At 46.9% G+C, this 17,746-nt stretch overlaps 1 protein-coding gene across 1 annotated transcript in view; it reads left to right on the top strand.

Annotated features, from left to right (window-relative positions):
* CPNE7 (copine 7) overlaps nt 1–6,490 on the top strand; it is a 42,201-nt gene extending 35,711 nt beyond the window's left edge. The window contains exons 13-16 of the mRNA XM_083753024.1: nt 160–211; nt 523–656; nt 2,290–2,526; nt 4,853–6,490. Coding sequence (XP_083609150.1) covers nt 160–211; nt 523–656; nt 2,290–2,526; nt 4,853–4,996 — 567 coding nt within the window. The 3' untranslated portion in view covers nt 4,997–6,490. The remainder of the gene's footprint in view (nt 1–159; nt 212–522; nt 657–2,289; nt 2,527–4,852) is intronic.
* The last annotated feature ends 11,256 nt before the right edge of the window (nt 6,491–17,746 follow it).

The raw sequence follows: 17,746 nt of genomic DNA, 5'->3' as shown, positions 1-17,746 counted from the left end.
CTGGAAAATGATGGGGCTGGGAGGGAAAAAAGGCCCTTGGACAGAGTTGGAAATAAGGGAGGATGGGGAGGGATCAGTGCCAGAGGAGGGTGCAAGAACGAGGGGCTGGTGTTGTGGGTCCCTTTCATATACATGCTGATGCTTTTCTTTCCTGGGCAGATCTCCCATGATTTTGCCATTAACTTCAACCCAAACGATGATGAGTGTGAAGGTAAGAAGCTGACCAGGGTTGCTTTGGAGTCTTCATTCCATCACTCCCCCCCCAACCCCTGAGTCCATCACGACTGTACTTGTACCTGGATTGGCACTTCCAGGTCTGTTTTCAGGAGAGGGCCATAGCTCAGCAGGAAGAGCCTTGGCTTTGCATGCAAAAAACCCTCATGTTCAATCCCTGGAAGCATCTCCAGCTGGGACTGGAAAATGTTCCTGCTTGAAACCCTGGAGATTGCCTTATCACAGTGCTCCACTGAAGGCAATGGCTTCTGGCTACCCCTAACCCCAGCCTTTCCCTCTTCGTGCTAGGAATCCAAGGCGTGGTGGAGTCCTATCAGAACTGCTTGCCCAAGATACAGCTCTATGGGCCAACCAATGTGGCGCCAATCATTTCCAAGGTAGCCAGAGTGGCAGCGGACGAGGAGAAGACAAAGGAAGCCTCCGTAAGTGGGCCACCAAGCCTGGGGCTGCAGCTCAGTTGTGGAGTGCCTGCTTTGCATGCAGAAGGCTCCAGGTTCAATCCATGGCATCTCCAGGCAGGGCCCAAGACCCTGAAGAGCTGCTGCCAGTTAAAGTGTCAGCAGTACTAAGCTAGGTGGACCAGTGGCTTCCTAGGTTCCCTGCATTTTCTCACCATAGCTCGGTAGCAGAGCATCTGCTTTGTATCCAGAAAGTACCATGTTCAATCCTGGCATCTCCAGGCAGGGCTGGGAAAGTATCCTTCCTGAAACCCTGGAGAGTTGCTGTCAGTCAGCACAGACAGCACTGAGCTCCCTGGTCCTTCCTCTGCCTTGGTATAAGGCAGCGTCCTATGTTCTGAGACGGTTAGGATGGCAAGGCTGCTCTCACCCCAGAATTTCAAGGATTTGTGTGAGAGCTGATATTTGGATGCTTCATAGCCCTGCCCCCTCACCCCGCCCTGCTTGATGGAAATCTACCGAGTGCTGGGGCTGGGGGATTCACATTCTGGAGGGTTTGCTTGGGCCATTTGCATGCGTGCACGAAAGCCCTGGACAGGCTAAAGGGACTTTAACTAAATTCTCCTTCATTATTTACACACACCAAGTACTCTGGGACCCAGGGACATGCCAGTTTGGATTCTTCAGGGATCATGTCAGCTCTTTGCCTCGCTAAATGTCTGAAAGCTTTGCTGCTGAGCCCATCAATTAGTGACAGTAGTTAATGTGGCGTTACGGGCCTGAGCTTCAGGTGGGTGGGTGGGGGCTGGAAATTGCATTTCCCTGACTTGGTTTGAGCTGTGCATGAAGGATGCCAACCTGAGGGGGCTTTCTTTGGGGTGGGGGTAAGCAGAGACTGTTGTGGGCTCCTTGTATGTCATGGCAGAGAATAGCAAGCATGGGGATGTGAACCCCTGCAGTTGTTGTTGCACTCCAGCTCCCAGGAGTCATCAGAGCCAATGTCTAAGGATGATAGGAATTGTAGGCCAGCAATTTCCAGAGGGCATAGGTGACCTCAAGGCTTTTATTGGTACCCTGAAAGCTGCATCTTCTCTTTGGTCTTTGTGCTGCACTGTCTGTTGTGGGCAGCCTGCTGGATGCTTATGGGAAGAGGCCAGAAACCACCTTGGTTGTGAGTCCTGGGAGACCTGCTCCCTGCCTTGCAGGCCTCCCACCTGGCCTGGGAGGGTGGGGCTAAGACTGACTCCAGCTACAAAAGTGGAGGCTGCGGAACAGACTCTTGAGCTGGGGTAATATTTAGGGTTTTTTTTGTTATGGACATTGTTCAGCATGTACTTTTTATTCATTGTTCATGACTACTATTGTTATTTTTGTGATTATGTGATTTTATTTTATTTTATTTATTTTAGAAATTGTAAGCCACCTTGAGCATGGTTTTAACTTTGGAAAAGTGGCATTCAAATAAAATGCATCTTGCATGAGGAACTGTGCTCCAAATTCCCGCAATGAACCTTGGAGATCCTTTTGGGGCCGGACCTTCTAGCCACTCTCCTGGTTCCCTTTTCCCTGACCCCTCATCCTTTCTCTCTCTCTCTCTCTCTCTCTCTCTCTCTCTCTCTCTCTCTCCCTCTCTCTCTCTCCCTCTCTCTCCCCGCAGCAATATTTCATCCTGCTGATCCTGACGGACGGGGTCGTGAGTGACATGGGAGACACGCGGGAGGCCATAGTCCGGGCCTCCTACCTGCCCATGTCCATCATCATCGTAGGTGTGGGCAACGCCGATTTCACTGACATGCAGGTCTTGGATGGGGATGATGGCATCCTGCGCTCCCCCAAAGGCGAGCCCGTCCTGCGTGACATCGTGCAATTTGTTCCCTTCCGAGAGTTCAAGAATGTAAGTTGCCTTGCAATGCAGACACATTTGTATCTTCCCCCTAATTTCTCCCGCCCTGTTGGGACAGACTCGTTTTCTCTCTGGTGTTGCATGCATCTCTTACAGATTCTAAACCCAGAGTTACAGGATCACGGGGCTGGAAGGTACCCTCTTCTTAACACATCTGATACTAACTCCTCTTAGCACCAGCCTGGCTGGAATGTGTCCTTGAACTCTGATCATGCCTCTCGGTTGCCTGGGTGGAGGACAGAGCAGGTGTTTGTGAGCATCTGTAGAAACTAGTCTACTGATTTTTATTTCAGGAAGCTTACCTAGGCATATGATTTAGTTCTGCCTACTTGTCTTTAACATTTTGCTGAGTTTTTGTGTGCATTATCAATAATTGTTTTATGCACACCATTTAGAGGTGTTTTTTTAAAAAAAGAAATATCTCACTTTTTAAAGAAATTATAAACAACACCGGTTCTAAATCCATTTACAATATACAAATTATACTTATAGTATCATAACACAAATTGCAGTATAAAATCTCCATTTCGGCGGGGAAATCTACTGTATCCAGTAAATATACTTAATTATAAGATAGATAGAACAGAGACACCTCCTTTTTAAATAAATAAATGAATAACATTTGGCAAACTAATTCCATTTCCATTATATTTCACAGACTTAAATGTCTCCCCACAATGGGCATGGGTTTACTAAGTTCACAATTTTTTATTAAGTGGTTTATCCACCCCCCCATCAGAAATAAATAAATACGATTGGGTTGTAAAAAAGAAAAAAGAAATTAGTCTTCTCTACAAAGGTAAAAAAAAACCATTTATTGCTCTGCCCGCTTTTCCTCTCGAACTGAAAAGGGATCCCCCAACCCCTGATTTTGCAACTGAAGAGCACAATGGTGCAGGAAGAGTGATCTAGGCCACTAGCATAGACTGTGACTTGCAGTGTCTCTCCTGAAACCCTCCCAGCCCTGGAACATGAGGGGGTGGAGAGGGCTGAGTGGTGCAGGGGCAGGGCAGGACAGGCCTGCTGGGGGTTTTCTCTTTCACTTTGCCTGTTTTCTCACTCCACAGCATGTCGGAAAGGAAAATCCATAGTTGGGTATTTCTGGCAGCCGGAGGCACAAGACGCTTGGCCATTGCGAAGGCCTAATTGGGCTTGATTGTCAGTAATTTAGGCCTCGGGAGACAAGCTGTCTGTTGCTGAGCCCGAGTGAGCTGTGAGGCGAGATTAACCCTCTGGGCCCTGGCGCCAAGAGCGCCGAGAAGTGACAGGCGCTATTAGTCGAGAGAGAGCCAGACGCGGACCTACTCTGCGGGAAGGAGGAGGGAGACAACTTGCCCTTCCTCAGAATGCCCTCATCCTGGCAACATTCCCAGTTCTGCTCAGGAGGAGGAAGGGAAGCAGCAAAGCAGGGGCTTTTCTTCTGTAGAGCAGGGGACCTTGCAAGGCTATGAGGTCTCCGCATCAGGGATTTTTGGGGAGGGCTGTGGCAGAGCACCTGCTTTGCATGCAGAAAGTTCCATGTTAAAACCCCATCATCTTCAAAAAGAGTTAGGAGGGGCCCATGTCTGAAGCCCTGGAGAACCACTGCCAGTCAGTGCAGACTAACTGGGCCCAGGATAGGTCCCTGTTTACTTCGTTCAGTCATTCACTACAAGCTGCATCTACCTGCCCCCACCTGAAGTGGCATCAGGGCAGCCACAGATGAACAGTGGGGAGCTTAATGTGACCTCCCCATTGTTCCTTTGCTAGCTGGGCTCCCAGCTGATCAGCACTGGCAGGGAGCTATGTTGGGATGGCCTGTACTAGGGAGCTCCCCACTGGGAAATCCCTAGTGCAGCCAAGACGGTTGGAGGAAGCAGTTTGGAGCAGAGGAAGCAGGATGGATTCAAAAAGGACTTCAGAGGAGCTCTCTGTAAACCACGCCTTTGAAGGCAAGCTCCAGAACCAGTCAGCTGATTGGCACGGGAAGTGCATCTTAAAAGGAAGCTGCTGTATCTGCCAAGCAGCTGGTGGCAGCCACCTCTTTTGAACTGTGGCAGGTGTCAGTCTCCTGTTGTCATTGTGGCACCAGGTGATTGACAGGTAGGCGGTCCTGCTCACCTGTTAAAGTTCACCCAGAGGGGCAGAATGGGTGAGAATCAGGAATCTTGCCTGCTGGTTGAATACAGTTTTCCACTCTGGTTGTGTAGCCAACACTGAGCTATGGTCTGGCTGTTTCCTAGGTTCGTAATCCTAAAGTGATAGCACGCAGCAACATGTCCTTCCTAATGACCATTGATGCATTTTGAGCTAACCTTTTCCTTTCTCTTCCTTCCAGGCCTCCCCGACTGCCCTGGCCAAATGTGTGTTGGCAGAGGTGCCCAAGCAGGTTGTGGAATATTACAGCTACAAGGCCTTACCTCCCCGATGCCCCAAAGGCAGCACCCCTGACCCGACTCTGAACTCACCCTCACCCCAGTGACAAGGGCCCCCACCCCTTTGGGCCTCAGCCACATTGTCTGTCTTCCCTCCATCTGCCAGTTCCTTCCCCCAGTGAAGTAGAAGAGAGAGAAAGAGAGAGAAAAGGAGCCCAAACCAGTGCCAGGGAGGATAGAAGGTTCCCGGGTCCTGCAACAAACTTCAGCCACCAAAAAAGGAGAGAGAGGAGAAGGCCAGCCTGTCACCACCACCACCTCATCCCTCACATGCCCTTCTCTCAGTGGCACAATAAGAGATCAGAGCTGGCCCCTTGGAAGCGAGTGAGTTCTAGGAGGACCCATCTCTCCCAAGGGAAAGAAAAGGGCCTCCACTACCCCAGGCAGAACACACAGTGTGACAAATTCCCTTGTGAATGCGGTTTGGCCCAGGAGATACCTAAAGCAGAGAAAACCCACTTCTGTCTCACCTACGGAAAAGGGGAGAGAGGGCATTGGGTGGGCAACTGGCATTCCCCATGTTGGCCATTTTGAGATGGGAGACTGAGAGCAAGGAAGGATGCAGAAAGCTTAGTGGGTGGGGGCGGAATGACTAGCTTTGTCCCCATATCATTCATTCACACACACACACCATTGCCTACAGAAGGTAGTTCTGGCCTTGTTTACTTCTGTTTCCCATCCACCCCTTGCCCCCAGGGTGAATAAGCCTCCCTCTTCTTGGATGAAACTGTGGCAAGGGAGTCTGCAGCTCCCATTTGCTTCCATGGAGAGGCCTGGTGGAAGTGGATGAGCTAGTGAAGCAGAAAGGATGGTGGAAGGGGAGAGAGGGAACAGAGAAGAGGAAATGGCTCACCCCTTGTGCTGCTGGAGTTGGTGCTGCCTTTCCCCCTTGGCTGCTGGCGTGTGTTGCTGTAATAATGCCAGGTGCCCCCCACCCCATGGTTTAAGAAAGATGAGAGGAGCCAAGGCAGAGTCCCTGCAAGAACTGTTTCAACACCTTGTCCGTTGCCATGTCAACCGCAGAAAACCAACCCCAAACCATCCTTGATTCTCTTGAGTGACCAGCTGGAGTCCCTCAACTTTCCCTTGATGCTCAGCACCATGGGGGGGGCATTGACATTAGGGGTATGGCTCTCCCTCTGCATGGCATGCAGGGTGTGGCCTCAGTGGACAGCTTGAGCCAGCCTTCCACAACCTCCAGATGTTTTGGACTGCACCTCCCATCATTGTTGACCATTAGCCATGCTGGCTATGACCAATGGACATTGTAGTCCAAAATGTCTGGAGAAATACATGGCTAAGGAAGACTGGCTTAAGAGGGTCCGCAGATACATTGCTATTGCACTTATGTCCATTTCACCATCCCATCCTGTGCATGAAGTTCATTGGGTTCCTGTGGAGGCACCATGCCCAGCTCTGCCTACTCCTCCACATGGTACGTGGTTGTCTTTCACTATGATGTTGTTGTTTGCCTAAGGTTTGCATGACAAATCTACTTGATGTACCAAAAGAGGCAGCCAAATAAAAGGATATGTTCTGTTCCCCCTTGTTCTCTGCACTTTTTCTGATGTGGAAAGTTAAAACAACTGCCTCCAGCCAGGGAGGCAAAGCATCATGGCTACTAGATGGAGTTGTTCCTGGAGGCAGTGATTTTTGGGAGGGTGCCCACATAGTAGCCAGGTGTCACCCCAGAGGCGTCTTCCCAGCATGCCTTGCAATGATGCAAATAATTGGTGGGGCAAACACCTTGGCCTTATTCAGTACAGCATTTTCGTGACAGCAAAATACCATGGCATGTCTGGGCAGCTTAGTAACTGAATTTGCAACAGGAGGTGGCGAGTATGGACATGTCTACACAGTGGGCATTTTAGCTTTGGCAAGCCTAAGAGATTGTGTTAAATGTCGCAACTGGCTCCAGTTTAAAGAAGCAACAGAAATGATGCAGTGACTGGAAATTCCCACAAATTCCACTGAAATAAATGTGCTTTCCATATGCATACGTGTGTGTGTGTGCAGAATTACACCCCTGCTGTGTTATTATGCCGGTTGTTCCATGTCCAACTGGGGTGTTGCTTTTTCTGGGTCTAATCAGGCTCTGAATCTCACTATGACATTAAAAAAATACATATCAAAAAAATCCTGGTCCTATGTTTCCCGACAGTTACGCATACAAGACATGTCTGGTTGGAGACCAGTGATGCCAATTAGAGATGAAAAGCAGCGACCTCTTAATAGGATCTGAGGCCACAGTCTATTTTACAAATAAAGTGGTGGGAAGCCTAAAAGGCAACCCAGCTTGAAACCACTGATGCTTCTCTCCGATCAGCCTTTCCTTTTTTTGAAGTTCAGCCACACAGGAACAGACAGAGGTCTGTTTGCACAGTGTTGGCGGCTATAGAGAGCCCGATATCAAAGCCAGAGATTTGATTTCCTTTCTTTGAATGTTTGAAATGGCAGGATTTATTCATTTAATATATATTTTTGTAAAAGCTTGAATCACCTTCTGTAGAGTTAAAGCCAGGCTTCTTCTGCCTTAGTTTGACTTAGGGCTCCCAGGGTATGCTGGTTGGAAGCTGTGGCATATAATAAAAGGACAGGGTCATGTCCAGAACTGGAAAGTTATGCAGGATCGCAACAGGCAAGGCCAGGCCTTTCAGGACCTTGGACAGATCACTGTGGCCATACCGAAGGAGAGCTGTTGCCACAGAAGCATGCTGAGGCCGAGGCCGTCTGAAGGCAGGTTGGTCAAGCTGTTTACCCCCAACTCGCCGAAGAGCTCCCTGTGTTTCTGCAGTTACGGGGTTTTTACGGAGTGGAGGCAGTGAGAACTGCATCTGGGGTATGTTCCAAGTCTGAGGAGTCCAGCTAAGCCACATTCTAGGCTAGAGTGGGGAAGGAGGAATCTTCCCCTAAGCCAGGGGGATAGAGACCAGATAACATGACAAGGCTGCAACATGGTACTCGGTCCCTAGGGCCACCTATTTTACCTAATCCACAGAAGATGTGCAAGTATGAGTAATGCAGTCCAAAGCCAAACTGTACCCACATTTCACCTACAGCATCATCTGTGCTCCCTGCTTCAGGATAATTGTAATGCAGGGAAGTGGGAAATGGGTGGCGCTGTGGGTTAAACCACAGAGTCTAGGACTTGCCGATCAGAGGGTCGGTGGTTCGAATCCCCGTGACGGGGTGAGCTCCCGTTGCTTCGTCCCTGCTCCTGCCAACCTAGCAGTTCGAAAGCACATCAAAGTGCAAGTAGATAAATAGGTACCGCTCCAGTGGTAAGGTAAACGGCGTTTCCGTGCGCTGCTCTGGTTTGCCAGAAGTGGCTTAGTCATGCTGGCCACATGACCTGGAAGCTGTACGCCGGCTTCCTCAGCCTGTAAAGCGAGATGAGCACCGCAACCCCAGAGTCGGCCACGACTGGACCTAATGGTCAGGGGTCCCTTTACTTTTACCTTTTAATGCAGGGAAAGGAAGAAGTCTGGTTGTGGGGATGCTAGGGCCGAAAAGTAGTGGAGCCCAGTGTGGTGAAGTTAGGTGAATCAGAGCCTCTCTCAGACTAACCTTATCTTACCAGATTATGCAATGGGAGACCTGAAAACCACATACGATGCCTTAAGAACTTTCAAGGAAAAGTGGACTTTAATGTAATAAATTAATTAAAGCAGAGAATGACGCACACACACCCAATGTCTTCAGCCAGTAATAGAAATGTGAAAGGGGAAGGACACCAAGCATCTGGAGAATGGCAAGACAGAGACCCCTCACAAAGAAGCCTTGCAATGTATCTTGGTGACAAAGTGCTGAGCTCACTTGCTGCTTCTCTTCTGCCCTCTTTCTTGAGCACATGTACAGCCCAGCATCAACCAGTAGAAGCTAGGGAGAATGAGGTACTATCCCACCAGTCTCAATCTTCTCACAGCCAGCCCCCACCTGCATGCCTTCTTACTTACAACTGGTCCAGGAGTTGGCACTGCCTGCCAGTTTCCTCCTCCCCAGTCTCAGTCTTGTAGAACTCATTAGGGAGGAGGAGGAGGAGGAGGAGGAGGATGGGGACAAACTAGAAGTAGCTGGCTCTGCCTGTCCTTGGGTTGACTACACCTGCTGTTGATCTCCCTCCCTTCTGCCCTAACTGTCCCTGTGGGCATCTACCACAATCGGCAACAAGGTTGGTTTACTGGTCATGGAGATATTCTTGGAGTTAGATCTCAGTGGGAAGAAGACTGTTGAAAATTAAGAAACAAGTTGCAACAACGTTATTTCTCTTACTTCCCATGGATTTTCCCATGGAGTCCATCATCCAAGCTCAGAAGCAGGTTGCTTTGGTTAGCATATCCAAGGCTTCTGAGATCTATTGTTATTTAAAATAATGCATGGGCTCTCTGTTCCCACAGGGATAACAAGAGGAAAAATAGAAAGACTAAGAACTAGAAGAATTAAAGCTGGCTTGTATAAAGCCTTAAAAAAGTTCTTTCTGGACCTATTTTGATTGACTAAATCACACCTGATAGCAACATGATAGATCAGGCTTCCTCAACCTCGGCCCTCCAGATGTTTTGAGACTACAATTCCCATCATCCCTGGCCACTGGTCCTGCTAGCTAGGGATCATGAGAGTTGCAGGCCAAAAACATCTGGAGGGCCGAGGTTGAGGAAGCCTATGCCCTCCCCTTTCTATTAGACTAGGGCCTATGTCTCTCCCCTTTCTATTAGACTAGGGACAACCACAGTAGTACTCTGCAATTCCCATCAGCTTCAGCTAACATGGCCAACGGTCGGGCATGATGGGAGTTGCAACTCAGCAACATATGTGGGCACTACATTGACTACCCCATCTTAGACAAATTAGGCCAGTTAGGTGGGAAAACTTCTTAGTAGCTCTTGATTAGTCACTGGTAAGGACAATAATTAGGATGCTCTGCCTTCCAGTAGGAATTTGGTTGGTTGGCAGAAAACAGCAAACAGATGCATGATCAATAAAGCCAAGTCATTGCAAGTTTCTGTTTGTGTTTATCAGTCACACTGTGGGATAAGCTCAATTCAGGGTAAGTCTCCACACCGAAAGAATGCCTGTTCAGCTCACAGAGAATTGCTGAGCAGAAATCTGGAAAGGAAAACACAAAGATGTCCCAAAGCAATTTCGGTCATGGAAGTATCATAAATCTATGTATTTATAACTATCCAAACCACAATCTATTTCTGTCATTGAGGCACCCAACACTCTCCTCAGCTTGGACTCTAGATAGAAAGCTGAGCTCCAATCTTCAGGGAAAGAGGTGAGGGGGAAGACCTTGTGCCAAGGTTTGTGAAACTCTGCCATTTCCTTTTTAGGGACCAGAACAGTCTACCTGCCCTTCCCCCAAGTCTCAACTGGATCATGAGAAGATCAAATGAATGCTTTGAGCATCAAATGCATGATGCTCAGGGCTGGGCAAACTTCAGACTTATGGAATCTTCCTTTATTTCTTTAATAAGACCAACTAATCATAGCCTGATACAGGCTTAGACTTAAAGAGCACTGAGCCCAGGAATTTATTTTGAGTACCAGAACAGAGCTCACCATCCTTCCACAAAAATGCCTACTCCTGCTTAAAGGTAAAGGGACCCCTGACCATTAGGTCCAGTCGTGACCGACTCTGGGGTTGCGGTGCTCATCTCGCTTTATTGGCCGAGGGAGCCTACTCCTGCTTACTCCAAGCTTAATTTTAGCAGTATAATTTAGAGCTGCTTTTGGTAAACAGTTGGGAGTCAGAAATCATTGCTGATCTACTGGAAATCACTCAGAGATTTGTCAGTAGTCCCCAATCTAACTTCTTCTCATCCTTGTGATAGATGGTGTGGAGTCAAGATGGCACACATGTGTTCTTTCCCACATGGGGAAGAGTCTCTTTGCAAAGTCAACTAGTCCTTTCTGAAACCTCCCCTGCCTGCTCTCTCAAGAAGAGATGCAATCTGGGAAGGACTTCCCCACATTCCTATGCTATTTAAGTAGCCATGTGCATTTGCCAGGAAGGAAGGGAGATTCAAGAGAGGGAGAAAAAATAACTTCAAAGGGAGCGGCATTGGGAGATGCAATAAGAACATAAGAAGAGCCCTGCTGGACCAGGCCACTTGCCTATCTAGCCCAACATCCTGTTCTCACAGTGGCCACTCAGATGCTTGTGGGCAGCCCTCAGGCAGGACTCTAGCTCAAGAGCGTTCTCCTCTCCTGTGGTTTCCAGCAGCTGGCACTGAGAAGCATTACTGCCTCTGGCTGTGAAACAGACCACCAAATTGTGTATCACCAAGAGTGCAGCTTAGTTGCCTATTATTTCTCTTGCCTTCTTCGATAAACCTTTCCTGGTGGATGTCCCTAGATGACCATCTTCATTTCCAGTTTCAGTGCACACCATGCCAGTCTGTGAGCAGAATATCCTGTACATTCCTTCTTTTGATTGCAGCCACCCTGATGGGGCTGCACATGGGCACAGAGGGAACGGAGCTCTAATCCAATCACCATTTCAGTGTCATTAAAAGGCCGTTTCACAGCATTTGCAATAAATACTCCAGCAAATAATAGACGCTTTAACACTCTAGGGGAAAATTTAACATAATCTGAAGAGAGGCAGCTTCAAAGCCTATGTGTCCCATTATAAGAAAAATCAGAAAAACAGAGAGACGAGAGAAGGCGGGAAGATTTGTGCAACACACTCTGGGCAGCTGCAATAGCTTAACTTGGTCAGTCTGACCTATTTAGCCTTTTTGGGACATTGGGCAGCATCTACAATCAGGGCTCATGGCAATTCAGTACCATGGACAGGGGGAACACTGCAACCAGTTCCTTTAATTAATCAAAACCGCACACAACTTGTATGTAGCCCAGAGGACCCATTACTGGGCTTGTTTGTTTTTTGCCAATTTCTCTCTACTAGGACCAACTAAAATACCATAAAGTATGAGCAAGATTTTGAGTTTTCTGGAACTCTTCTTCAGGCTGGAAATTAAGCAAAACATTAAGCCTAAAGAAGAATTGAGAACATAAAAAGAGACCCACAGTGACCAACCAGATGCCTGTGGGAAGCCCACAGTAGCACTCCCCAACTCATGGCCCCCAGCAACTGATATTCAGAGGCATACCGAAGGCAATATATATCACCTTATCCTTTGTAATTTTGTCTAAACTCATTTAAGAACCATCCAAATTGACGGCCATCACTGCAACTTGTGGCCTGAATTGCATAGCTTAACTGGTGAAAGTACTTCTTTTTATCTGTCCCAAATCTCCCAACTTTCAGCTTCAGTTCTGAAAGGGGGGGGAAATTGCTTTCTTTCCTCACTATGCGTATTGTTTACACCTCTGTCATATCCCTACTTTTTTGCCTTTTTTCCAAACTAAAAAGACTCAAATGTTGCAGAGGTGCTCCATCTCCTTGATCGTTACCCCTTTCTGCCAGTTTTCCAGCACTGCAATATATCTATATATCTATATCTATCTATCATCTATCTATCATCTATCTATCATCTATCTATCATCTATCTATCATCTATCTATCTCTATCTATCTATATCTATCATCTATAATCTATCTATCTATCTATCTATCATCTGTCTGTCTGTCTGTCTGTCTGTCTGTCTGTCTGTCTGTCTACCTACCTACCTACCTACCTATCATCTATCTATCTATCATCTATCTATATCTAGAGAGAGGTGTGGTGTGACTGCTCTTGTTTTGTACACAAAACAAGAGCAGTCACACCACAGATTTGTGTAAAGGCATTAGGCTGAATCAAACTCTCCTCAGAGCCATTAATTTAAATGGGTCTACTCTGAGTAGAACTTTGTTTGATCCTACCCTATATGATATTCACAGTTTTATTTTCAGTCCCTTTCCTAATTATCTCCAATGTGGAAGTTTTTTTTTCATGGCTGCTATGCATTGAATCCACTTTTTCTTCATGCTATCCATCCCAAACCCAGGATCCCTTTTCAGACCAGTGACTCCCAGCTCAGACCCCATCAGCATATATGCAAAGCTGGGCTTTTTGTGTATCACTTTACATTTGCTTGCATTGAACTTCACTTGTCATTTTAATGCCCATTCTCCCAGATTGAAGAGATCCTTTCAGAGCTCATAATAATAATAATAATAATAATAATAATAATAATAATAATAATAATAATAATAATATATTTATATCCCTCCCTCCCCGGCCAAACCGGGCTCAGGGCAGCTAACATCAAAATAAACACACTAAAACATAAAATCCAGAAATCGACTGAAATACAGATTAAAATCAGATTAAAATCATTATGGTTTCACAACTCTATATAATTTGGAATCATCAGCAAGGTCAGCCACCTCACTGCTCATTCCTAACTCCAGATCATTTATGAAGGCAAAAAGCATGAATCCCAATGTAATGATGATGATGATGATGATAATTAATATTCCATTATAATTACAAATTCTTCACCCTAAGATTCCACGGAAGGTTACAACATTAAAATACAATATTTAAAACCAGTTAAAACCAGCTTTCAATATAGATCATTGAGGTACCCCACTTTCTTGTGAGAACTACCCATTTATTTTGACTTGCTGCTTTCAGCTATTTAACCAGTTATCGACCCATAAGATAACCCATTGTCTTATCCCAAAACTGCTAGGCTTACTCAGGAGTGTCTGAAAAACTCAAACTTGCTTGCTCAGTACTTTGTGACATTTTAATTGGCCCTCATAAAAGGAATACATGACTGTAGATTTTGGATTTCCCTCCAAAGTGATGTTTTCTTTCATGAGAATTATTTCTGTGTAGGAAGGTGTGTGTGTGTATGTGCAGAAACACTATTTCTGGAAAAATCTAAGAAGTATCTGCCAGGAGGAAACTCAGTTGTTGCCAATTACTGTCCATAGTTAATGCTTGGAAAAGCCACATGGGTTTTGTATTCTGACTACATTTTCCCACATGTATTAATGTGGCCATATTATTTGGCTTCTTGCAGAGGAATGTGAGCATTTGCCCTCAACAGTTTCCTGGATCCATGTTCTCCTTCACCACATATGTTCTTTCCTTCTCTTTCATAAAGGGATAGAACACTATTCTCCCTTCTTCCATTTGTTACATACTCTCATAAGAGGAGCCCTAACGGATCAGACTAAAAGTCTTTTTCATCCAGCATCCTCTTTTCCACATCTGGTGGCCAACCAGATGCCTCTAAGAAGCCCATAGACAGGGCAGGAAAAGCAATTGTCCCATTGTTGCTCCCCAGCAACTGGTATTCAGTGGTATACTGCCTTTGAACATGGAGGCTCCATTTAGCTATCAGGGTTTACTAGGCTTTGATAAGACCTCTCCTCCTCCCCTTCCACTAATTTCTCGAATCCCCTTACAGCTCCCTGAACTAGCAGCCATCACAACACCTAATGACACCAGATCCCCTATATTAACCACACATTGTTTTAGAAGGAAAATTTCTCCCAACTGATTAGGAATACCTCCTTCACTGGAGGTATTTAAGCAGAGGTTGGACAGGGCGCCACTCAGGGATGCTGTAGCTGCATCCTGCACTGAACAGTGGGGTGGATTGGAGGACCTCAAAGGTCCCTTCCATTCTGTGATACAGCCTTCCTTCAACTTGAACATGTTTATTTCAGCAAGTAATGTAATGCAGCCATGGAAAGTAAAGTCACACATACACACTCTTAAGCTCCCTGCAAATCGGCCTTAGAGTTTGGACATTCAGTATCAGCGCAATTGTCACTCTCCCCCACCTGACCGCCCCCCTTCCACACTCATCCACACCCACAAGAGAGACGGGCTTTCGTTACAAAAACAGCTCTATTCAACAGGGACAAAGTGATTATTTCTGACTGTCGGGATAATTGCTCAAATTGTTCTAACAATAAATGGGGCTTGAAGTGAGATGCATTCATGCTGACAAGGATGAAGTTTGATGGGAAAACACCTGCTGCAGAGAAGAGCTCGCGTGAACCCGAGACTCCAGCAAAACTGCTGGAGTCGGATATTTCCCTCCTCACTACACTGAACTGTTCAAGTGAGCCGTCTCTGCCATGATTTGCCAACTGCTGCTGGAAGCAGGCCTGGCTCCACAGGAGGCTGCTGGGTTCACCAGTGCATAGATGCCCCATTTTGACAATTGAGCAGCTCTGAGGATGCCTTTCACACTTATCGGCATGCATAGGCTAAGCCCCCAGATCTCTTAATAGGCAAATGTGCCAAGGAAAGACAAGCTGCCCACAAAGTAAGGGAAACTGGGAGGAAAAGAGGGTCACTCTATATCCAGAGAATGCAAAGACAGAGGGCAAACGAGTCCCTTCCAACACTACAATTCTATGGTTCTAAGTCTGAATAGCCACATTGGCTCCAGAAAACAGCAGAGCACAAAGCAATGGCATAATAGGATTGTTTGGACCAACTGGTGTTCACAGCTCAGGGATCTCTTCCCCCTTTCCCTGGGGTTGCTGCACAACCGTATCAGAAATGAGAACAGCACGATGCCTTAAAGAGGAGAATAGCCAACAGGGCAAGGGCACTTTCAGAAGGTTGCTATTTTGGGGCAAATTCAGGTTTCACAATTGTTGTTGATTGGGCGATATGGAGCAACAAATCATCTTCCCCAAAAGTTCAGACTTTTTGAAATAAGGAAAGTGAACGGGAAATGCACTGGAAGGTGTGGAGACACATTGCTTCAGTGCAACTTCATCTAACTTCCCCACAAACCAATCAAGAGGCAGGTCATCTGGAAGCACCCTGAGTCCACAAAAACAAAGCCCTTACAAGTTCACCTAAGGCCATTTGGCTTTGTGCATATGGATGCAGCCTCTGATCTAACAGTTACCCACCTAGCATAAGATGTGGCCCACAGCTGACATGCACAGTCCCATCTGCCCTGTGCAAATCTATACACATCCTTCTATCCTCTGAGCTCTCTCTACATTTGGGAAGAAGCTGAGCATTATTCCCATCAACCATTTTGCCCCAGCCACATGCCACCTCTCGTGGATCAATCTGCTACAGATTTCTTATTTATAGCTCCTGATTCATCTCCCTATAAAGAGGGATAATAGACGTCGCCATAGTAACTCCTGTGCCTGATGAATTTCACGCTGGTGCCTGTCCCTCTGCTTGAAGCAGATGTTTCTTGAGCGAGGAGAAACTGGAGACTCCCTCAGAGACCTCCGTCACAGCAGAGCGGGCCACCCCACCAGCTAGCTCACTTTCCTCCTGTGGCTGCTCCAGTTCCATTGTTGCTCTTACTCAGTCCTGTGACCCAGCAAAGGTGCTTGTCTGTCTTCATTAGCCACTATTTCCCCCCACTACCACCATGCTGTGGATCTCTCTCCTCCTCCTCTCACCTGGATGGTGCTGTCCTTAAACAGAGCAACCTTGGGGAAGCAACTGGGTGTGGAACAAGAGCATATTCTGTATCTGTTAGTTGGTAGTTCTGTATTGCAAGCTCAATGATTCTGGGCCAAAGACCAGCCATGTAGCTGCACATTTCTTCTCTTTCTGAAAGGCTGAATTGTACTTGTTATGTTGGTGTAGTGGTGAAAGTGTCAGACTAGGGCAAGGGAGGCCTGGGTTCACATTTGCACTTAAGCTATGCAGCTCACTGGATGACCTCAGTTACTATCTCAGCCCAGCCTGCTTCACGGTGTTGCTGTGAGGATTAATAATAATAATAATAATAATAATAATAATAATAATAATAATTTATTTATATTCCACCCTCCCCAGCTGAAGCTGGGCTCAGAGCGGCTAATAACAGTAAAACGGTGGTGGAGGAAGGAAAAACAACTGGGAGCTCATTGGAAGACATGTGCAATAAAAATATCATAAATGCATTTGGGTATGTACTTTTCTCTCCTTCTAGTTCCCCAATAATGAGCCTGGTAAAATCAATGAATGCTGTTTTTCTTGAGTCAAGTTATTACCTATTTACACTTTTCCAACAATTACTCATCATTTCTCTTTCCTGTTCTGACCCACAGCATCCCCCCCCCCCAAAGCAAAAGACAAGATGGCAGGCAACCCCCACCCCATTCCACTCACAGAAGATGACAGGAATGTCAGCTGAATCTTACTTCAATACATCCCCCCAACACACCAGAAGGCAGCATGCCAGTTCAGGGCATGCAATCAGGGCACACAGCACACCTAGATCTATGTTCCAACAAAGGGGAAAGGCTGGGGGACTCAGGAGGAACAGCCACTACCTCTCAGCACCTGCTGCCTGAAGCAATTGTCTAACTGTGCCCAATGGTAGAGATGGCCCTGTTTCTAATTGTGCAGATGCCTCAGCAGAGGAGGCCGGTTTTTCCTTTGAGCAGGGCACAGTAAGAAACATTGAGAAAGAAAGAAAGAAAGAAAGAAAGAAAGAAAGAAAGAAAGAAAGAAAGCTGGGTTTTTTCACTCTGTGCCAAGCTAAGGTGAGCATTTGCTCTCAGGGACATTCCCACCCAGGGCTGCAGATGCTACAATCTGAGACCGCAGAGAGAGCAAGCTCACTAGACTAGCCAGACCACAGAATGAAACTTAGGCTGGGCAGGAAGCAGAGAGGAGAACCAAGGGCATCAGGAGGTCAGCCTAGGGCAGCCTTGGCAGGTCTGTGCTGCGACAAACCCGCCATGGCTTGACTCAGCTGGACCCAGGCTCATGCAGAGTGGGGGCAGCCAGGCACACTTGCCCTGGGTCTCAGAGGGCTAAGTTGGTCAGGGGCCCTTGTCAGGGACCTGCCGTACTTAAGCTGTCATGTCAAGAACAAGACTCTCACCCCGAGCAAGAACAAGACAAG

The sequence above is a fragment of the Podarcis gaigeae genome, assembly GCF_964106915.1.
Source record: "Podarcis gaigeae genome assembly, chromosome: 8".
Lineage (NCBI taxonomy): Eukaryota > Metazoa > Chordata > Lepidosauria > Squamata > Lacertidae > Podarcis > Podarcis gaigeae.
This window is presented reverse-complemented; position numbering and strand designations above follow the sequence as displayed.